Source organism: Prionailurus bengalensis, chromosome D2 (assembly GCF_016509475.1).
Source record: "Prionailurus bengalensis isolate Pbe53 chromosome D2, Fcat_Pben_1.1_paternal_pri, whole genome shotgun sequence".
NCBI lineage: Eukaryota > Metazoa > Chordata > Mammalia > Carnivora > Felidae > Prionailurus > Prionailurus bengalensis.
In genome coordinates this window covers 31,726,568-31,749,084 of record NC_057351.1, presented here as the reverse complement: position 1 = coordinate 31,749,084, position 22,517 = coordinate 31,726,568, and the positions used below count along the sequence as shown (strand labels likewise).

At 55.2% G+C, this 22,517-nt stretch overlaps 1 protein-coding gene across 2 annotated transcripts in view; it reads right to left on the bottom strand.

Annotated features, from left to right (window-relative positions):
• Positions 1–825: 825 nt before the first annotated feature.
• Positions 826–22,517, bottom strand: part of SLC29A3 (solute carrier family 29 member 3) — a 43,584-nt gene continuing 21,892 nt past the window's right edge. The window contains exons 3-7 of one of the 2 annotated variants that reach the window (XM_043596560.1): positions 19,109–19,191; positions 11,598–11,824; positions 7,913–8,075; positions 2,619–3,074; positions 826–2,530 (exon numbers count right to left, since the gene is read on the bottom strand). In XM_043596560.1, coding sequence (XP_043452495.1) covers positions 2,491–2,530; positions 2,619–3,074; positions 7,913–8,075; positions 11,598–11,824; positions 19,109–19,191 — 969 coding nt within the window. In that variant the 3' untranslated portion in view covers positions 826–2,490. Of the gene's footprint in view, positions 3,075–7,912; positions 8,076–11,597; positions 11,825–19,108; positions 19,192–22,517 lie in introns of both variants that reach the window. The other variant, XM_043596559.1, reaches the window with a different exon arrangement.

The window sequence follows — 22,517 nt, the reverse complement described above, 5'->3', positions numbered from 1 at the left end:
TTTAGCTGTCTCCGGCTTTCTTCGTAGAATAAAAGGAGGAAAGTGAAGCTGTGCGTGGTCTGGAAGGTATACAAAGGCCTGCACTAAAAACTGGCACGTGGGACTAGATCAGAGACTATTAGGCAAAGCCAGCTTCTTGGGGCCTCCCCCACCCTCACGCTGAAAAATCCCCTTCTCTTTAGCAAGTTTCGTTCACTCCCCCAAAGCATGTGAACTAGTCCCACAAGCCTGATGGGGTCACGGGCGACTAACCCCATGAGCTAGTATAGTGACCGGGGACAACGGGGTCTGAACGTCACCGTCTGCCCTTTTGCAGGGCGATGCCGCCTTCGTCTCCTTCCTCCCTGCCCGGGAAGGAATGACCCTTTGTGAAATGCCCGCTAAAGTGGGCAACAAAGACCAGTGAGCAAAAGTCTGGGTAACTCCCACCAGCCAAGCAGCCGACGCCTCCTCTGCCACCCCCCCCCCCCCGCCCCCAACCAGGAAGCTGGCATGTCCCCCGTGCCCCCAGGGCTGCATCCTTGCAGCCGGCCACCCTCTTGCCCCCGGCACTCCGCACTCATTTCATATCACGTCCCTAACAGGGACACCGCTTCGACTTCTGAGAACCAACTCCCTCCAGTTGAGCCCCCACTACTCATTTGGGCCAAGGTGGTCCCCATCTCCAGGCTCAGAGACCGCTGTTCTACTTTAAAACAGACAATGCCACCCACCTATAACACACCTGAGGTGGTGATGGGTCACCACCCAGACCACTGCCCCAAGCGTTAAAGTCGGTGGAAAAAACAAAACAAAAAAAAAAAAAAAACAAGGGAGATTTCAGGCTTCTGCAAGGGGCGGGAGGACGGGAGAATTTATTTTTAGTTAAAAAAAAATTATTTTTTCAAGACACCAAGTTCCAGAAAACCTTTCAAGGTGTCTATTTTAATTCTCTGGCTGAAGAGAGGGAGTGCGTACTAGCCTGAGCCGGTGGGGAACATAAGCTGCTCCCACTGGGTGGATTACCGGCTGCTTCCCCGGCCGGTCGGCTGTCTGTGGGACACCAGGGCGCCCGAGCCCTTCGGAGAAGGAGCGGGCTGATTTATGGCTCTCAGGATTGCTGCTTCTTGGGGTGCAAGCTCTGCTCTCTCTGCACGACTCTCTCAAGAAAGAACTCCTGGTCTGGTCTAGTTCCTTTCTCTCTGATTCCCAAGCCAGCCCGTTCCCCCAAGGAACAGCCCTGCAGAAGCCCTCGAGGAACTGAAAGAAATGTAAATTGCAAGTTACTGCTCGTGTCAGAAGATCGTGTGGGGGCCACACAATCTGAGGGTCGCCTTTTGAAACAACAACTTCAAGATACCCAGCTATCTGGGACAAACCAGGCCAGAGTAGCACCGAGCACTGCTGGTCAAAGCTTCAGAGTTGTACTGATGTGAATACTAAGTAAATCTATGAAAGGCAGAGGGGCCGATGGCCCCACTCGGGACACCTTCTGTCCGAGCCGAGGCTCTACCTCTCTGCCTGCTCCGTGGCTGTGGTTCAGTCCACAGGGGCCTTCGAGGAGACGGGAGGGAGAGAAGAACCAAGGGAATACACCTCCCGTGGGTCACGGTGGGCTGGATACGCCCCCTGCCCCCCAGCCCTGGCTGGAGGTAGAATGATCTTCCTATTTCTGGGATATAAAACACAACCCCTTAGGATTCCTACACCCACTCTTCAAATATTCTCAAATTATCCAATTTGAGTAAGTAGGCTGTTTCCCGCCGAGACCCCAACTAATACAGCCACCAATCGGCTTTCATTAAATATCCAGGCATTTATGCCCTTGAACCAATGGCCTTGACATGTTGTAAACACAGACATTTAAAAGACCCCACCCTGACGCAAGCCACAGACCACTTTAAGGATCCTTGTTTGAAAACGCTGGCCTGACATCCTCAGTCCCTAGCACAGGGGTGACTTCCGGAGGCCCAGTTTAGGGAATGAAGGGTTCCTGGAAGGCCTGTCTTTCTGGGGTCCCCCATCTGGTTGGTGGGTGCACTCTCACCCACAGAAAGCAGGGGTCCGCAAGGCCTTGGGTCTCGGGCCTGAGAACTGGCCATTCCAGGGGATTCCCATTCCCCCCTCCGGCCCCGGATAGGGAGAACTGGGAATTGTCACATCTTGCTATCCTCTGGAGGGAGAAAGTCTGGGACAGGCAAAGGGCCTGTGGTCTGCTTTCAGCACTGGCCTCGTTAACAGCCCCGAGTCAACACTGGCAACGAAGTTCCGAAGAGGCTATGAAACAAGATGGAATGTAACCAGCAGCTAGAAAAGGGCTAGGCGTGCCCAGCTGCAGCTCTGTCCTGCATGCTGCCCCAGCCCGGCCCGGCCCCCGCTCCCCATCTCCCTGAGGCTCCCGAGGGTCACACGGCACCGAAGTTCTTGCCATCGCCCCTTTTTAGATGAGGTGCACGAGCAGGGCAGAGCAGGCCGAGCCGAGTACCAAGCCCACGCACACGTAAAAGGACATCACCACCCCCGTGGCCTCGGCCAGCTCCCTGGGCACGATCTTGGGCCCGTACATGAGGGCCAGGGCGCTGAGGTAGCCATTGCTGAGCCCCAGCAGGGAGGTGAAGAACACCGGGTAGAGGTCGGACCGGAAGACCACGGTGTGCAGGTGGACGCGGGGCTGGTAGTTGCAGAACACGAACAGGGGGATGAGACAGGTCCGGAGGAGCACCAGCCCGGGCAGCACCTTACTTCTGGGCCCTGGCGCCTGAATCCAGGCCGTGACCTGCCGGCCACACAAGTCCGCGAAGTTAAACAGGAGGAAGGTGGTGAGGGGGACGAAGAACGTGGTAGTCCACGGCGAGCCGGAGTCCTTGTCCAGGGACTCGATGTTGGTGGAGATGGCGGGGAAGATGAGGCCGGTGATGAAGAAGAGGTAGATGATACAGAAGCCCAGGCCGGCTGTCTTCTTCAGGATGGGGCGGAGGGGCGGGATTGAGGACTCACCGGATCCAGGGGCTGCCGAAGGGGCGCTGGGGTAGTCCTGGGGTGGCTGCTCTTCACTGGGAAACACACAGGCCGGCCAGACAGGCCTCAGGTAGAACCTGCAGGGGGAGAGGGCTTGTGGTCAGAGGGCCCCTGAGAGCAGGGTCACCCGGGATTTCCAGGGACAAGGTAGGTCCCTGCCTCAAGCCTAAGCCCCAGATGGCCGGCAGCCTCGGGATGCCCTCCGATGATGTATGTATTTCGGGGTGGCCAGAGGGAGGCCTGCACAGTCCCCGGCCTGCCTGTCCTGGTGCTGCCCGAAAGGCAGGTGACCGTGCCATGAGCAGGGACAGAGGAAAGCAGCAGTAATCGCCACCTGGCGAGCCATTGGTTTTGGTTTGCTTTGGAGAAGAAATGGAGATAAAATAGCATTTTAAAATATCAATTTTTAGGGGCACCCGGGTGGCTCCGTTGGTTGAGTGTCCGACTTTGGCTCAGGTCATGATCTTACAGCCCGTGAGTCTGAGCCCCGCGTCGGGCTCTGTGCTGATGGCTCGGAGCCTGGAGCCTGCTTCGGATTCTGTCTCCCTCTCTTCCTCTCCCCTGCTCATACTCTGTCTCTGTCTCTCTCTTTCTCTCAAAATAAAGAAACATTAAAAATATTTTAAGGGGAGCCCGGGTGGCTCAGCCACTTAAGCGTCCGACTTCAGCTCAGGTCATGATCTCGTGGTTCACGGGTTCGAGCTCCACGAAGGGCTCTGTGCTGACAGCTTGGAGCCTGGAGCCTGCTTCGTGGATTCAGTCTCCCTCTCTCCCTGCCCCTCCCCCGCTCGTACTCTGTCTCTCAAAAAAAAAAAAATTAAAAAAAAATTTTAAAACCAATGAAAAAAAAGTTTTTAGACTTATAAAAATAACACATGCTTCTTGCAATGAAACCAAATAACACAGAAGAAAAATGACAAGAGTAGGATGAGAACTTCCACCCTGGGTCTCTTTCCTTAGAGGCACCGACAGTTAAAAGCCTGGTGTCTATTGTTGTTCCGTGGGGGTGCCGACACCCCCCCTGCCCGACACACACCCAGTTCCTAGTTCCATTTCTTTTTTTTTTTTTTATGTTCATTTATTTTTGACAGAGAGACAGAGTGTGAGTGGGGGGGGGGGGCAGAGAGCAAGGGAGACACAGAATCAGAAACAGGCTCCAGGCTCTGAGCTGTCAGCACGGAGCCTGACGCGGGACTCGAACTCACGGACTGTGAGATCATGACCTGAGCTGAAGTCAGACGCTTAACCGACTGAGCCACCCAGGCGCCCCCCTCGTTCCATTTCTTTGAAGCGAAGGAAAGTGGGATCAAGCTATACACGTTGTAAAACTTTCTGCAACAGGAACATTCCTAAATAAATTTTATAGGTCGTGTATATAAATACATCATATGACTGCCCGAATACGCACATAACCGCAATACCTAAATGCGTGCACATAGTTGCGTTAAGAACAAGATCTGGTGGTTTGTCTTTACTATGAGGACATGTGACTCGATGTGACTCGATGCCTCTCTGTTATGTAGCTCACAGTAATTTGTTGTATAAACATACAGTGTAACTGCTCCCCTACTGGTGGACATTTAGGTTAGCTCCAATTTTTCTCTACTGCAAATACCAGTGCGATGAATAATCCTATACAGACACCCTGTGCATGTATGCTCGTATTTCGGGAGAACAGACTTCTAGAAGACGACCTTCTGGATCAAAAGGTTTGGACCTTTAACATTTTGATAAGATATCAGGAAACTGCTCGGCAAACAGGTAGGAACAATTTATCTCTGAGCTGTCCCCCTCCCCCGCCCTATCGACAGTAACCTGCCCCTTTAAATCGCTACGCCATCGTGTCTGTCTCTTTGAAAAAACTGACCACAATTTGTAATCATTAGATGAGGTTTACTGGTTTTATCATCTGGCTCCTCCAATAGAAGACAGCTCCCTGGGGCAAGGACCCCGTTTGCCTGTTTCCAGCTAAATCCCCAGGCACAGAGTGACCCTTCAAAACACAATTGTAAGTAACTAATAAGCCTATACGGGTGTCTTTCCCGCCCATATCCTCAACACTGAATATTATCAATATTTTCGATTTCTGCTCCTCTGACCAGAGTAGAAAAGGCTTGGGTCACCTGGCCTTGCTACCTTGCTGTGTGACCTTGTCCGAGTCACTCAACCTCTCTGGGCCTCAGGTGTCTGAGAGCCAGGAGCCATAGGCTGAGCGCGTGATCGCACCTCAGACCCAAGGCCTGGGGTGGGGTTGGGAAAGGGGTGGTTTGGTGGGTGGCTTGGTGGCGGCTGGCTTTGGCTCCAGCCCTACTTCTCTCTCCCCATGTGACCTTAGGCCAGGTACTCCCCTCTCTGGGCTCAGTTTCCTCCTCCGTAGCAGGAGGAGCCCTGCAGCCATGAGCTTCCGAGCGTCCTGCGGGTCCACCCATCCTAAGTGCCTACAGATGACAAGCGAGTTGGCGGGACGGTTCCTCCTCCGAGTCACATTTCCATGCGGTGCTGAGCTGGGCACTGCGGCCTTGAACTCTGTCTTGACTTCCCCCTCTACTCAGCAGCAGGTCCCAGCCTTAAGTCCGCTCTGGGGAAGCTCCACGCCAAGTTCCCCTGGCCAAAGCCCTTCCTCATTAAGTTCTTTCAGATCTGTCTCATGTGCCCCCTCCCCCAGCCAGCAGTCTCCCACACGGCCCTGCGGCTCCGTTCCTCCTGGGGCGGCACCAGTGGGCTCCCTTTTAACTACGAGTTAGTCTGAGCAGCTCCGGGAGCACCGGTGTCTCCAAAGCCCCGTCCTCAGATGCGCTTCTGTCAACCCAGAAGTCTTGACCAAAGTTTTAGTCAGCAAAGAAAGAGAAGCTTCCACGGGGCGGCGTAGCCCTTGGGCGTTCCCTGTCTCACAGGCTCAGCTGGAAAGGATTTTGGCCTGCCCACGTGAGACTGGAGACGAGGGTGACCCACTGTCTCTGCTGAGACTGCCCTGGTTTTAGCACCGAAAGCCCCCCATCGTGGGAACCCCTTCCGTCCCGGGCAAACGGGGAAGCCTGGCCACCGCACTGGAAACAGACCCGGGCGAAGCACCGTGAAACAGGACACAGGCAAAGAGCAGGGGCCCTGGGAGGCTCCTGCCTTCTGTCCACTCTGTGCCTCGAAGGTAAATTCAGCGGCAGCAACGAGGTATCAGGCAGTGTGTGTGGTGTTGGGGACAGTGAAGAGCCAGACCTCAGGGATCACAGGGACGGTGCCGTGCAGCACAGCTAGGCAACTTCTGATGAAGGGCCCTGAAGGTGCTGCGGAGGGGGTGGGTAGGCTCACGGGTCCGTGGCCACCTGGGACACCCAGCGTGAGGGCGCTCGGTCCCCGTTCATCCCCGGGAGGCCACTGAGCTGAAGTGATACCGGTCCTCCAACTGGAGAAAGAAACGTGTGCCTCGGCAGACTCTGGTGAAGGCAGGGGGCCCTGGGGGTCACCGAGGAGACTTTCTCAGCGGGACAGGAGGAAGGCGTGATGACGAAAGACCCTCGCAGTCACAAGCCAGGGATGCGGCATGATGTGGCGCAAAGGGCGCAGCTGTGGAAACAAATCCGGGTTCAAATCCCAGCCTGTGACCCACCAGGTGGGCAACCTGGGCATCTCTGTTAACTTGCCAAAGCCTCAGTTTACTCATCTGTAAAATGGGGGAGGGCAGTCACGGCGGCACACAGTTGTCGCACACGATGAACGAAGAAAAGAAACGCGTGTAAACCGCTTAGCTCAGTGCCGCCACACCAAATGGGGTCCTGTGGAAATGGGTTCCTGTGGAAGGACTCTGCCAGTTCCCACACCGTGGGGCCACCGGCTGCTCCCCCGGCCTTCGCTGCCTCGGTTTCTTCACCTAGAGAATGGGCTAGACAATTCCTGCCATCTCCTACATGAAGATGCCTTGAAAAGCATAAAAGCCGAGAAAAAAAGCCGAGTTAAGTTGTTTTTAAAAGAACAGCAGGAAGCAAGAAAGAAAGAGGAGGAGGGACGCCTGGGTGGCTCAGTCGGTTGAGCATCTGACTCTTGATCTGGGCTCAGGTCATGATCCCAAGGTGGTGGGTTCGAGCCCCGTGTCAGGCTCTACACCGACTGTGGAGCCTGCTTGTGATTCTCCCCCCTCCCCCCGCCCCCACTCTCTCCCCCTTCTCTCGCTTGTGAGTACGCTTTCCCTCTCTTAAATAAACAAACAAATAAATTAAGTTGGGACTTGAGAAAGAAAACAAAAAGGGGGAAAGAGAGAGAGAAAGGGTGAGAAGCACGGAAGTAAGGAGACAGGTGCCGCAGGGTGGAGAGAGGCCTGGGAAGACAGAGGATAGAACGCAGGTTTGGAGTCGGGGTTGAGTCCTGCTTCTGCTGCTGGCCGGCTGTGGGCCCCGGGCAAGAAATTCAGCCCCTGGGAGCCAGGTTTTTCGTGATAAAGCGTAGTGCCGCACCCTACGAGGAACAGGTGCGTGAGCCCCGGATGAGAGGTGGCCCGTCAGGCCGGGCCGAGCACCGGGCAGAAGCCAGCGCGGGCGCTGGGCGAACGGAGCTGGTTTTCATCGTGATCTCCCCTCGGTCCCACTCCCGCCGCCTGGCATCCCCGTCCGAAACGTGGCAGACCCCGGCCGGGCGGGGAGGCGGGGGGCAGCGCAAAGCCCACCGCCCGGATCCACTGGCCCGGCCGATGGATGGGGCAAGTACGAGCCGGGGAGAGCTCGGGGCTCCGGGGTGCGGCACCGCGCGAAACCCACACTCTCTCTGCCCTCGGGGCGGGGAGGGGGGGGGCTCCCACCCCAGCGGGGCGGCGGGCAGGAAGAGAAAACAAAGCGGACACCCACCCGGAGGGCGGAAGACCGTGAGCGCCTCACTGAAAGGCGGAAGCCGGGCCCGAGAGGAAGGCGCGGGCACAGGCGGGCCTCACCTGGCGTAGTCCAGCCGCGGCAGCAGCAGGCAGAGCCCCACGCACAGCCCCAGGAACACGTCCGCGGTCAGGAAGAAGGCCAGAGTGCTGTCCGTCACCTCGCTGGACGCGGCCAGGTCCACCAGCAGGGCCACGGCACTGATGGTGCCCCCCATGGCTCCTCCTGCAGAAAGCCCGAGAAGGTGGGCGTGGGTCCACCCTCCCGGTCCCGGGCCCGCCCCCTCTCTGCTCAGGCTTAAAGGAACCAAGATAAAAAACTCCCCCTGCTGAGAGCTGGCTGCGGCCTCTCCCAGGATGCGAGCGCGGGCGGCCTGAGCACCCACCCTATGACCGTGTGGGGTGTCAGGCCCCCCCGGCAGATGGCTTGTCAGTCTGTAAAATGGGGCTAATACTCGTCCTATCCATCACGGGAGGCCTGGTGGGTATGTTGCACTGCCTGGCTGAATGGATGAGTCTGCCCACAACAGGGGATCGGGATACGGATTCTCAAGGAGGCAGGAAGGTGCTTCGTGCAAAACGCAAACAGCAAGCCGGTCGGCGTGGGCACGGGCTGCTCTGTCATTGCCACACAGCTCTGATCAGGGGGCACTTTTCTGCCCACTGTTGCACAGAGCAGGAGTGGGGAGGGACAGTGTAGGGCCTCGCCTACAGGGAGGCTCTGCAGGGAACAGCCCATTGCCCTGACGGAGGACCCTTTCTCCCTAGCCTCAGGGTGAGCCTTCTTAGCCGGGGTGGGCCAGAGATTGGGATTTAAAAGGATTGCAAAGAAATGAAAGCTAGCACAGTCATGAAGAGCTCAGACTCTGGGACCGGAACACCCGAGCCCAATACCGGTTTCTCCCACTTCTGGCGGCGTGGCCTCCAGTAAGTCACTGAACCTCTCTGTGCCTCCATTTCCTCATCTGTCAAATGGGGATGCTACTCATAGCCACCTCAAAGGGCTGTGGTGAAGATAAAAGGGGTTACTACACATAAAGCATTCAGAAGGGTGCCTGGCACACAGAAACGCCCTATCAATCCTCTCCGATTCCCAGTTAAGCGTTTGGCTATTTCTGTCCCTCCTACATCAAAGCGGCAACAACAGGGTAAACCCCTGGCCAAGAGGGAGCCAACTTCCGAGAAGCGGTAATCCCCACCTGGGTGTTTTGTAAGAAATGGAGCTAAACTTCAGTAAGACACTTCCCGGCTGCCCCGAGGAAGAGATCTTAACATCGCTGCCTATTGATTTCCCTCTCTCTCCCCAACTTGTAGGGAATTTACAATATTATCATCAACAACAAACCAGGCCTCGGGGAGCTCATCTTTCATGACTCCCTCCTTTTATCTCATCAGTTATGGAAATACATGCAAATGAGGGGTTTAAAAAAAACACCAGTCCCAAACAAATGAATTGTTCCTCAGATGCCAGCACACACGGAATTCACAGATGGGCTCCTCTGGACGAAAAGCGATGGGGGCCGGTGGGGGGGGGGGGTGGGGGGGTCTCTGGGAGACGGGGCCACCTCCCATTTTCCAGGGGGAAGGACACCCGATGGGGGCGCCACAGAGTGATGATACTGGCTTAGGGCCCAGGGTAATTAATATTGAAGCCTGTGTACCAGAATTCTCCACTTTTTCAAAAACTGGCTTTCAGGGGCGCCTGGGTGGCGCAGTCGGTTGGGCGTCCGACTTCAGCCAGGTCACGATCTCGCGGTCCGTGAGTTCGAGCCCCGCGTCGGGCTCTGGGCTGATGGCTCAGAGCCTGGAGCCTGTTTCCGATTCTGTGACTCCCTCTCTCTCTGCCCCTCCCCCGTTCATGCTCTGTCTCTCTCTGTCCCAAAAATAAATAAACGTTGAAAAAAAAAATTAAAAAAAAAAAAACGGGCTTTCTGAAAAATTCATAGGAGAGTCCCCTTTTCTAGAAGATTCACAGGTGGCCAGCTGTACCTGAAAGGCCCCTTGCAGGATGGAGGGAGAGGAGGGGACAAGGACTCCTTTCGGAGACTCTGGTGACAGAAGAGTTTACATCCAACGATCAGGGCCATTTCCCTCAGGCTAGGCGTGTTCTTCTTGAAGCACTGCTAGGGGCTTATCGATTGTATTCCAGAAACTTAGAATAGGGACTCCTGGGTGGCATCCGACTTTGGCTCAGCTCAGGTCATGATCTCGTGGTTCCTGAGTTCCAGCCCTGTGTAGGGCTCTGTGCTGACAGCTCGGAGCCTGGAGCCTGCTGCAGATTCTGTGTCTCCCTCTCTCTCTGACCCCTCCCTGGCTTGTGCTCTCTTCCTCTCTCTCTTTCAAAAATAAATAAACATTAAAAAAGAAAGAAAGAAAGAAAGAAAGAAAGAAAGAAAGAAAGAAAGAAAGAAAGAAAGAAAGAAAGAAAGAAAGAAAAACCTGGCAACGGGTCCCCTTTATTTTCCTTTAGGCCCCAGGATTTCCCGGGATACAGCCAAAAGCCTAATCTGATGGCGAAAATGGCAAACAGACTTGAGCTCACATCTGAACTCCGATCTGGTGATACGAACACCTCTAGTGGGTGACTTGAGAAGGGCTCAGAGGCTCAGGAGGAAAGGTGCGGATCTATTAGTGATGTCTGGCACTGGCATGGGCACACTTGTGCAGGGTATTTGTCATCCCTGCCACGTACAGCCTGGCATGATTAATTAGTGGACACAGAGCAGATTCTTCGTGAAATCCTTCTCGGGTGGGCAAATGCTTACGGCATTCCCTCACACAACAGTGACGTGCCCAGACACCGAACAGGGCAGCTGGGCCCCTGGTTCTGCCTTAAGGGATGGTGTCTTCTGCAAAAGCACAGATTCTTACTGACCCACCTCCTTTTTATCTTGTTGGGACATCTGAGCGGGGGAGCAGAGCTGCCGAGGCCTGGACACCAGGCTTAGGATCAGCATCAAAGTTCAGCCAGAGGGGTTGGCCCGAGTCACACATCTGCGTCCCCAAAGGATGCCAGAGTTCAAGGTTAATGGAGGTGTTTATTTGCTAGGCAGGCTATCGGCTGCTGAGAGGCTGGGTCTTGTTCATCTGTGAATCCCTGGCACATAGGTCTTCTATAAAATGAGAAAGGAAGAAAAGGGGGAGGAGCTAAGAGGAAGGAAGAGGAAAGACGGAAGGGGACAGAAGGCGCAGGGACAGGGAGGAAGGGGAGGAAGGGATGCGGTCCCGGGAGATGGCGCTTGGTAGGCACACATTCTTGCCAAAATTGGCTGCAGCTGGCTTCCCTCCCGCCTGCTCTCCTTACAGGATGATTTTCATGTTGTCCCGCTGTCACACGTGGGTCTGTGTCCTCTCCCCTCAAATCCAGGTGGGCTCGTGGCTACGGTAGACGTGGCCCTAAATGGCTTCCTCGTCTAAGTCATGAAAGGAAATGATGCTTCTGCCTGGGTCTCCGGGGATGCTCACTCTAGAGACCCAGGCACCATGCCTCGGGGAAGCCCACCGCCGTCCCCGCCGACTCCTGCCCAGATCACAGATGTGTGGGCCAAAGAAATGACCGTTAGTGTTTGAAGCCACTAAGTTTTGGGGTGCTTTGTTACCCAATAACAGATAGTGGACACACAGCTAACAGTCGTTTCCTTTTCTGGAAGGACCACTGCATGCTCCCCTCTGCCTCCCCCCCCCCCCCCACCACCGCGTGACTCCCAGGGGGCCCGACCTCGTCCGCTGCCCGGAGCCCAGCTCTCACCTGATATCAGCGCCTGGGAATTCCTCATGGGGAAGGAGCCAGTCATGCCGAAGACAGTGCTACTGAAGACGGTGGACGTGCCGCTGAGGATTGCCATGCAGACAATGGTGACAGCAAAGAAGCCACTGGTCCAGGACGAGGTGTCCACCTTCACTAGCGCGGTCATCAGCAAGAAGACGGCCAGCATGACGGTCAATGAGGCCAGCACACGGACACGAATCGGAACCCTGGAGTGGGGATGCCAGAAGCGGTCAGAGATCCCCTCGGGGCCTCCCACGCCAGACCAGGGTTGGCGAAGGTTCTCAAGGGAAGCAGGTGAGCTCAGTGGCTGGGACGGCCCACTCTGCAGCCTGGAGGCCTGGGCCTGAATCCTGCCTTTCTGGCTCACTAGCTTGTGGCCTTGGGTCAGTGACTCTGGTTTTGGCCTCTGCGTCTGCATAGCAGGGAGGAGAATGGATCCACCCGAAGGGAGGCTCTGCAGAGGGGAGGGTGCAGAGTTCAAGGGCAAGTATCAGCTCAGGGAAAATGCTCCTTGTCATCTTGCTTCTTTTCATCTTGCTGTGAGGTCCGAGGACAGGAGGACATGGGGGCTCTCGAGGCAAGTCCCCACTCCCCCACCACAGGGCTGAGCCCCCACCGGGTCTGTCTAATGTTTCCACGGAGCAACCACCCTCTGGGCTTCCCTCTCCCAAATCTTAGCAGCGGGGGAGGAGGGGGAAGGGCAGAAAATCATCATCCTCATACAGCAATCACCCAGCGAGTACTTAATTTGTGCTAAGTACTCTTCGAAATGTTTTCTATGTGCTGGCTTGCTGAATCACGCCAGCCCCATAAGACAGGCTCTCTCTCCTCTCCTGCACAGACAGGGAAGGAAACTGAGGTCAGAGATGCTGAAGAACTTGCTCCACGTCACTGGGCTGAGACCCCAGGAGGTCTGGCTCCAGTCTGCGCTCTCAGAATGACACTCTACCACGTCCCCGGAAGGAAGGAAATACGGGTGGTCCAGAACTGAAGGATTCTCCTGGGATGGTCTCAGTTGTCACGGGCAGCCACTGATGCCAGGCTACTGCACCCAGGGCGGACCCCCAACTGAGTAGGGTACACACTCCTCCCAGCCCCCATCTGCCCAGACACTGCCCTGAAGGGAGAAGCAGAGAAGGCTGGCTCTCTAAGAAACTGCACATTTTTATTCCAGGGAGTATATCATCTAAAGGGGCTGTTTAAATCATCAGATTAGACTAAGCTTTAAGCCGGATTGGATGTTTGCTTAATTTTCCCGCTAACCAGTGGGTGAGGGCTGGGAGAAAAGCCAGATTAGTTATACACGGTATTTTTTTTTTTAATAAAAAAGAAAGACCTGAAAGGTAAAAAGGAAAAAAAAAAATACATATATATGTACATAAATAGGTGTAAAATGATGAGCACGAGAAGCAAGGATTTTTCAAAGTGCTTTTGTGGCCCCAGGCTAACTTGAGTTTTTTCTGATCCTCGTTCTGATCCTCGCTGGAGGGAGAGCAGGTGCTGCCTCTGCTTTGTAAGGGGCAGAGGGGAGCCTGAGAAAGCGAACAGGCAGTTCAAGGTCGCGGCGTGAGTCCGTGGGGAGCGAGGATGAGGACCCGGGTCTGCCGAAGCTCTGTTAACACCCCTTCTCTCTGGTGTGTTCATTCCACAAATGTGTGTTGGGCAACTACTGTGTGTCAAGCGCTGTGCTGTGTGGGACAGACACAGGACAGACAAGGGACAGTGCTCCATCGGGAGGGCCACAGGGCCTCCCGGGCACGTCCAAGGGGGCACCAAACCCACCCTGGGTGTCACACAGTCTTTTGTCAGGTGCTAAGCTGGAGTGTAAGGTGTGTCGGGCTGTGAGCACACGCGTCTTGTGAGAGAGAGAGCACGGCACGTTCAGGGAACTGAAGTGGCCTCTGGGTGCAGGTGAGACTGGGGGCAGAGGCTGGAGAGAAGCAGAGCCCTATCCTGGAGGGTCTTGCCTCCCTGCTAAGTGCCAAGACTTGATCTCCAGAGTAGGGTATAGAGTTGGAGTTCAGGCTTTGTCTGCCAGCATCCCTTTACCCAAAGAACACTCTTCTTGGGGCACCTGGGTGGCTCAGTCGGTTGAGCGTCTGACTTCGGCGCAGGTCATGATCTCACGGTCTGTGAGTTCGAGCCCCGCGTCGGGCTCTGTGCTGACAGCTCAGAGCCTGGAGCCTGTTCCGGATTCTGTCTCCCTTTCTCTCTGCCCCTCCCCCGCTCACACTCTGTCTCTGTCTCTCGCAAAAATAAATAAACATTAAAAAAAAGAAGAAGAACCCTCTTCCTTGTGTGCCAAGTTGTTCTGGAGAGGTGGCCCGCCATATTGTGCACACTGACCCAGCCACAAATGATGATCACCCACGTGATGAGTGGGTCTGGGGTGACTGGAGCGTCCCATGCCACCGGTCGCTGCACTGGGTTAGGGATTGGCGCGTGCGCCAGGCGGGGTCAGCCAGTCCTCCCCAGGACCGAAAGGTGGAGAGAAGTTCACTCTCTGCCATGACTGTGTTGGGGGCTAATGGTTGCCACCTGGCCGGCTGCACGGAGAGAGATCACATTTGGGATGAAGCCAGGCAGACACACACACAGAGCCCAGGGATGGTGCAAGAGGAGAGCCCTGGGGACCTACGCACTCTCCTAGATCCGACAATGTGATCCCTCTTCGGGTCACTACTGTTTATTACCAAGAATGCCAACTAGCACCAAGAGGCACCTCAGGGTTGCTAGCTGGGGAGCAGCATGGTTAGATGCTCCACCCCCATGCCCTGCCGCTACCAGGAAGCAGGCTGCAAGTGACAGGTAATTAACACACCCCAAGAGCAGCTTTCAACCAATGATGGGGAAGTGGGTGGATAAACACCCCAGCTCCCTCCCCCTCAGGTGTGTGCTCCACACTGGCTCCCAGAGTCCCCGGGTCCAGCTGGGTCACTCTCTATGGGAGCTGGTTTGATAGGCATCCTGTGTTAGCAGTCTTCTCCTTCTATCCCTTTTCTCCATTCTTCCCAAGTAAACTCCTCTCACTTAAATCCCTGTTCCAGGGGCTGCTCCTGGGGAACCCCACACCAGGATGCATCTTCCCAGGGCTTGCAGGGGCCTCACCCTGGGCAGGAGCTGATGGGCAGCAGATGGGGCACTTGGGCCCCTGGGGGCCCAGAGAATTGGGTGTAAGTGCACACCAGGTGCCCTGGAGGCTGTGGTCAGGCCTTACTTCTGATGCTTGGGGTAGTTCCACACATTCGACCTTGTCACACCGTGCCCCCCACCCTCTCCCAGCAACTGGAACTGCCCCAACACCCCGAAGATAAGAGCTAGCAAGGGCACACAGCCTGGTTCAACATAATGTTTCAGTTTACGGTTATACATGTTAAGGTAATCAAGTGGAGAGAGAGGCTGGGGACCGATGCCAAAAAGCTTTAACATGATCCTTGGGGCAGGAAGAAGGCCCAGGACAGCCTGGGAGACATGAGGAGGACAGTGGCCCGTCTTGTTCTCCCACTGGCCCAGGGTGGGCACAGGGCCCGGGAGGCACCGGTGAGCATCTAGTGAATGCACAGGCAGGCAAGGCCTACGGGCAGTGCAAGGAGGCTCTCACGCTGGGCCTAACCCCCGGTCGCTCTCTGCTTCTTGACCCCCTCAGCATAGCAGGGAGACCCCTGGGAGCACTTGCAGCCCTTGAAGCCAGCCTCGGAGAGCGGCCTCTGCCTCTAACCACCTCCTCCCAGACCCGGCCTAAGACGAGGTCCACCCCAGGAATGCTGATGGCATCACAGGAGCTTCTGGGGCCTGCCACAGCAAAGTAATTAGTTGCCTCAACGGGAAGGTTGCTTTGGAGAGAGCTGGGGGGGCTTCTCACCCAGCACCCCCGGGGGCGGGCAGCCGAGGGAAGAGTGGGAGACGAGGAGGTAAACGCCAAATTCAGGACAAGAGCAATTCAGTTCCCTGCTCCGCTCTGCTGCCCCCACAGGCCCCTCACCCGCACAGGCTTCCTCCTTACCTTCGAATTACCTGCCGCAGGACCCTTTCTCCTCCTGATCCCTGATCCCTGGGCCCCAGGACCTCAGGGATCTTGCCTGGGGCTATTTTCAATGCCCATAAAGCTTTATGGCAAGAAGCCCACCCCACAGGCACTAAGGGGGGACAGGCTGGCTTCACTCTGTTTCTTCCACTTTGGCAGGGAGCGTGGCCCAGGGGACGGCGATGCCGTTAGGATTGTGGGGAAAGTCCAGGCAAATGTTGCCCCGGAGTCCGTGGTTCTGCTCTCGGACGGGGGATAGCCAAGATGACTGCTTCAGCCCCGGGACCCTGGGGCAGGCCACGTTAATATGAGATTCTCTCAGAGGGCTGCCAGCTCCCCACCCCCTTGCTCATGAGGGCTCAGCACCCCAGGGGACTGATTTCTTCATAAGTCTCTCAAATGTAAATCCTCCTCATAAGTATTTATGATGCTGCAGATTTAACATAATAAAACACTTGGAGATTATGGATGAGCCAGTCAGAGAAAGCCAGGGTTCTCCAGGAGGGGAAAAAAGGAGACATTTCAATCTCGCACATTAAATAAAAAACAGCTTAGCCCCAAACCATCTTCCCACAACCCAGAAACAGACGGAGGCCTGCGAGCATTCCCCACACTGTCCTCGCCCTTCTGCTGGAGGCAGGAGAGGGGCAAGGGCGGGTCCTGGGGTGGGCTGGACCTTCTGGAGGGTGCCCTGTAACGCCAAGCCTTCAGAGCCAGCTCCCTGCCTGACCTCGGGAGGGTGGCTGCCTTGGCCATCCACTGTCCCCGCTACAGACAGACCTAGACCTTCTTCACCACCTCCTTCCTTCCGGGTCTGTGGTGCATCTCTGGCTGTAGGGAGGGGCCGGCAAACTAGGAGGCAAGTGGTCCAGGGGTTCCAGGTACAGGTGTAGGGCGAGATGGGTCCCAGTTCTCATCTGGCTTCACCCTGCTAATAGCCATGTGACCTCCGTGAGCCTGGTTCCCATCTATAAAACAAGGTAACAAGTTTCCAGCTCTCGGACTGTTGTAAGGATTAAAGGAGATAATGCTCGGGGCGCCTGGGCGACTCAGTCGGTTGAGCATCTGACTTCGGCTCAGGTCACGATCTCACAGTTGGTGGGTTTGAGCCGCACGTCGGGCTCTGTGCTGACAGCTCAGAGCCTGGAGCCCGCTTCGGATTCTATGTCTCCCTCTCTCTCTGCCTCTCCCTGCTTGCACTCTGTCTCTGTCTCTCAAAGTTGAATACAAGTTAAAAAAAAAAAAAAAAAGTGCTAACTCCTCTTATTAGAGATTACTCTCCTAGATCCCTGTCACTGCTGGCCCCTGACACCACTGCTGACCCCTGTCCCAGGCTGGCTTCTGGCCTGCTAGACCCCACGACCACAGAGGAGGCACTCCCAGGTACGATGCCAGCTTGGGCCATCCCTTACTGGTCCTGTGGTCTTGGGTACATCTCTTGACTTTCACCTGAAAAGTGGCTAATGTCATGGCCTCCCTCCCGGGTCGCTGTGTGTCACCAGGTGTCAACCCTTTGTTATAGTTCAGACAATGACTCCAGATCCGTCACTTGTACGAGCCTGGGCTATCCCTGCTGGACAAACCCGCATCCCTAGGGCCAGCCAGGCGAGTGGACGGAGGGGATCACGAGAGTCCTGAAAAGGAGGGGGTAGTGAGAGAGACCCAGGGGCTCTCCACCACGGCTGTCACCCCCTCTTCATCCTCCTCCTCCCTTTGTGTCCCCTTCCTTTCTTCCCTCCTGCTTTCCCTCCTGTGAGCCTCTGCCAAAGACCCAGCTCTTCCCTCCAGGGGCTGGCAATGCTGAGGGGACACGTGGCCCTGCCCTGAGCTCCATTCCTCTCCCTCCTCCTGGAAGCGGGGCGGGGGGGGGGTCCTCTGGAGGCGGCACCCCACCTTTGAGGACACTGAGGGTAGCCCTGTGCGCCAGGGGAAGGCACAAGGAGGCAGGTTAAGGGTCAGCTGGTTTATGATTGGGTTGCAAAGCCCTCAGGCCATCTGGAGCCCATTCTGCTTCTCGCTCTTACAGCCTGCACCTTGGTTGTAAAATGGATGCAAATCCTTTCACTTTCCTTCTCGTGACAGGCGGGTCCGTGTCCCCTTGAAACCAAGTGGGCTTGGTGAGTGCCTTGACCGGCTGAGTCCAGCGTCAGTGCCACCATGTGGCTACAGAGACCTTGTAGCTTCTGCCTTGCTCTCTTGGAGCACCTGCTCTTTAGCCACACCAGGAAAAATCCTCCTGCCTGAGGCCAACTTGCAAGAGACCACGGGGAGGGGAGGGGAGGGGAGGGGAGGGGAGGGGAGGGGAGGGGAGGGGAGAAGGAGACAGGGGCCGGCGAAGGCCCAGCAGCTCCAGCCCAGCTGTCTGCAACCACATGAGAGACACAAAGCCAGAGCTCCCAACTGAGCCTGATGACTCCCAGATCCTGAGCGATACTAACCACTGTTACGGTCTTAAATCACGGTGCTTCGGGGTCATTTTAGCGCAATGACAGGGGATTGGAACAGCCCCATAGCTTATGTTTGGAGAGTCCGGTCTATCCAGGCTTAGCACACGTGAGGCACAGGTGCTGCCCTCTCTCCTCCCATGCGCGGAGCAGACATCACCAATCAATCGCGGCACACTCCCTGCGGCCGGACCTGCCTCAGGGTCCTGTTCCCCCCGAGATCCAGGCAGTCACGATAAATGTGGCTGCACTGAGTGAAACTGATTGGCCATCGGTGAGCTAAGGTTTCAGTAGGCTGTGCCCAGAGAAGCCCAGGTCTCTGGTGGTAACTCAGGGGCAACGTAGGCAGAGTAGCTAGGGCTGTTGCTCTTGTGAACCTAAATGACAGTGGATGGCAATAGTCCCCCAGTGGGACTAAGGGCCATGCTAACTTGCCTGGCTACTTCCTAAATCAGTCCTTCCTCCACAGCTCTCTCCCGGCCCCCACTCTAACACAGTGTCAGACGTTCCCCACTGACCCTCTGCGAGTGGTCAACACGTGAGCCGGTGACCCATTTCCCCAGAGCGAGAGCCAGGATTGGGGGGTGCCAGCCTCTCAACTTCCCACGGCTCTCAGACATGCTTGGGAAACCAGCCTCCCTTGTTCCCCAGCACCCCCCCAACCCCCCGCCGCCATCTACATGCTGTCCTTTGGTTGCTAAGTCTGCGGCCCAGGTAGCTGTTGACAGGCTCCCATGAGAGGGAAAGGAGGAAGACCCACGTCCCCACATGCCTCCTGCTGGCTGCTGACACCATGCCACGGCGTGTGGCTGGGAAGTGAAAGACCAGCTCCCCAGCTGGGCATCCCATCGGGAGGTCACGGATCTGACTTCTCCATCATTATGGAGGAGTGTGGGCTGCCTGCCTCCCTACTTAGGCTGCTGCCCTTGAAGTCGGCAGAAAAGCAGCCGCTGTGAACGAAAGGCAAGTGGAGACGCAAGGAGGTGAGGGTCAGGGGCTGGCAGAGAAAGGAAGTGGCCTACCTGTTGACGAGCAGGAAGTTCGCCATGAGGCACAGCACGGAGGAAACGGTGGAGGCAACGGTCAGGTAGCTCTCAAAGTAGTTCTGCAAGCACAGAAGTGAGGAGGCTGCTGATGTCACCTGGGAGGGACGGGAGGGCCCCACTCGAGAGCGGAGCCAGGGCCCTCCTGGGGGGCTTCTCCCCACTGTCTTCAGATACGACTGATGGATAAGTCTAGCCCAAGACGGCATGGGCCCGCCTCTTTACGACCTAGGACCACTTACTCGGTCACACAACAGACGCCAACATAAGCTGTGCTAAGTGCTGGGGACACAAGTTAGGATAAGACATTGTCCCTGCCTTCAGGCCCCCAATGCTCTGCAGCCCACACTCCCACCTATTCTTTTTTTTTTTTTTTCCACTCCCACCTCTTCTACGTGTCCATCCACAGGGGAGGCAATGGGGACAGGACTCAACTGTGAGCACGTATACACAGAAAGACTGTGCCCCACCGGCCTTCTTTGCCCACTGCCAAATTTCAGTTATCCAAATGCGTGTTGTGACCCAGCCACATTCTCATGTTCCTGCAACCAAGTAGGCCTCTGAGAAATACACCAACCCAGGGGTGCCTGGGTGGCTCAGTCGGTTAAGCGTCGGACTCTTGACTTAGGTTCAGGTCATGATCTCACAGTCATGGGATCGAGCCCTGCATCGGGCTCCTTGCTAAGCACACTCTCTGTCTGTCTCTCTCAAAATAAACATGAAAAAGTTAGTTTAAAAAAAAAAAAGACACACACCAAGACTGATCCCTGTAGGGAAACTTTGTTCCAACTCTGGATTTGCTTCCTCAATAGAGCTGCTACCCAAGGTCAAAGCCATTTTGGAAAATGGCTCCTAGACTGGCCAAGATGAGGACAAAGGGCATTTTTCTAGAAGCAGTTCTGGGTTATTCCAGACGAAGTGTACATGAGACCACACGACAAAGAAATCCTGATTATGAAAGCTGTAGGGCAACTGTGTGTGTGTGTGTGTGTGTGTGTGTGTGTGTGTGTTTAATTTTTTTTAAGTTTATTTATTTATTTTGAGAGAGAGGGAGAGCGAGAATGAGCACGAGTGGGGTAGGGGCAGAGAGAGGGAGGTAGAGAGAACTCCAAGCAGGCTCCAGGCTATCAGCACAGAACCTGACTCGGGGCTTAAACTCATGAACTATGAGATCACAACCTGAGCCGAGATCACGAGTCGGACACTTAACTGACTGAGCCACTTAGGCACCCCAACCGAAAGCGTTTTTCGAAACTCAGAGAACTGTCCACTCATCAGAGTAGATTTTACTGTGTATCTGGTATCTCTCAATACACCTGTCTTAAAAAAAATTAGAAAAGGCTGACAGATCTTGGCTTTGGTTGTTGTACGTTGCACCACGAACCCCAGGTTGGTAACGATCATGGGTTCTGAACCGTGGTAATAGATTACACGTATTAAGCGTTTACTGTGTGCCAAATACAAGGGCTTTATATGGAGTATATTGTTTACTCGACAAAATAAAAAAGAAGCTGTGAGTATTCTACTCTGGAAAGCTCACCAGATTGACTTCACTGAGGAAACATTTTGAGTTACAAATGTGCCAAGCACAAAGGACAATGTGTGCAAAAGCTTGCCAATGTGCAAAGAAGTGTGGCGACTGTAGGGATCACTACGGAGAATGAGACATGCTTCTTGCCCGTTAAGAACGAAGCATCCCACTGGGAGTGTAGGATAGAGTGTGAAGGTATTTTCATCTCAAAACACCACAGGAAGAGATGTCAGAATTCCGTGGGTTTTTTTTTTTTTTTTTGCCAAGTCAGAGGTAGGAGCAGTGTGTTCTATAAGGGGTTCCGGGTGGGGGGAGTGGGACCAGGAAGGCGGATCACGAGAGAGAATGGGAGCGAGTACCAGTTTGGGGAAAGGTCCCCGAAGTGGTGGGAACGGAGTCAAACCTTGAAAGAGAGGGTCAGATCTGTCCTTTCTGGGGGAGTCTGACCGCAGCGTGGAGTGCAAGAAGGAAAGATACCATAACGAGCTCCTCCTGGTCTGCAACGGATTGTTCCACGGTCCCTTTTTAAGCCTGCAGAGTGCTTTGCGGTCTTTGAAATCTGCACCCTGAATATCAGGTTGTGGTGGCCTTGCAATTAAAATGATAATCACAGCTAGTGCGGCCCATCAACCATGAGCCTTAGAAATAGCCTTCCTCCTCTGAGGTGCTACCTCATTGTTCCTGCCCTGATGGGCTCAGTAGAGCCTGGACTGGTCCGAGGCACTCAGTCAATTACGTCTTGACACAGTGGCTGAGCCTACGTGAGGCCAGGCAGGTGGCAGGCGGGAACCATGGAGAAAGGCCCCGAGGAAGAGACAGCTGCAGGTGGGGGCCGAGCCTGCCCCAAATCCGAGCCCCCGGCGAGGCTCTCTTTACTCAGTGGCTGCTCGCTCCGTGGCCAGTCTACAAACGACCATCACATGGGATGCAGAGTCTCTGTCTTTGTTTTTTCAAGCAAGCTCAGGTTCCCTGAACATTTTAGGAACGGGGATTTTCTAGGTAATTGAATGTTCCGGTTTGTCGATATTTAAGCAGAAAATTATCCTTCTAATGTTGGAGAGGGTTTTAAATATTGACGCCCGAGTAGGGCTTGTGACTCCCTTTCTGTTGACAGAGCTTCTTTTCTCTGCTTCACAAAGAGCACACAGAAGGGGCAGAATGGACTTGACCCTGGGCCATTTTTCTACTGGTACAGATTGGGGACTGCAGATGGCTATGTGGGTTGACTCAGCATACCCCAGGGAGCTGTCTTTTTTTTTTTTTTTTAAACTTAGTTCCTGATATAAACATGCAGGCGGGGGGGGGGGGGGGTGTTACTTACTTGCCGCTTTTGCCTGTGAATAGAGTTCTAGCAAAATGAGGTGTGGTGGGCAGACCCTCCCGATGGTCCCCACAGTCCCAGCCTCCTGTGTTCACACCCTTGTATGTGATCCCCTCTGCTAAGTGTGGGTGGGACCTGTGACTTGCTTCTGACCAAGCAAGGGGCCACCGACATCTGTGATCGTGTGTTGGGGATATGTTACACGACATGGTAGCACCTGTCTCGTTGGTCTCCTTTCTTCTCTCCCTTGGTGGCTTAGAGGGCACAAGTGGCCATGCTGGGGAACCCCATGTGGCAAGAACTGCAGGTGACCCCTAGTTGCTCAGAGAGGCTTCTGGCCAACACCCAGCAAGGAACTGAAGCTCTGAGTCCTACCACAACAGCAAGGAATTGCATTCTGCCAACAATCCAGGTAAGCCTGGAAGTGATCCTTCTCCAGCCGGGCCTCCAGCGAGACCACACCCCTGGTGACCCCCTTGATGGCGGCCGTGTGAGACCCGGAGCCGAGGGCTGTGCCCCGCCCCCTGGACCACAGA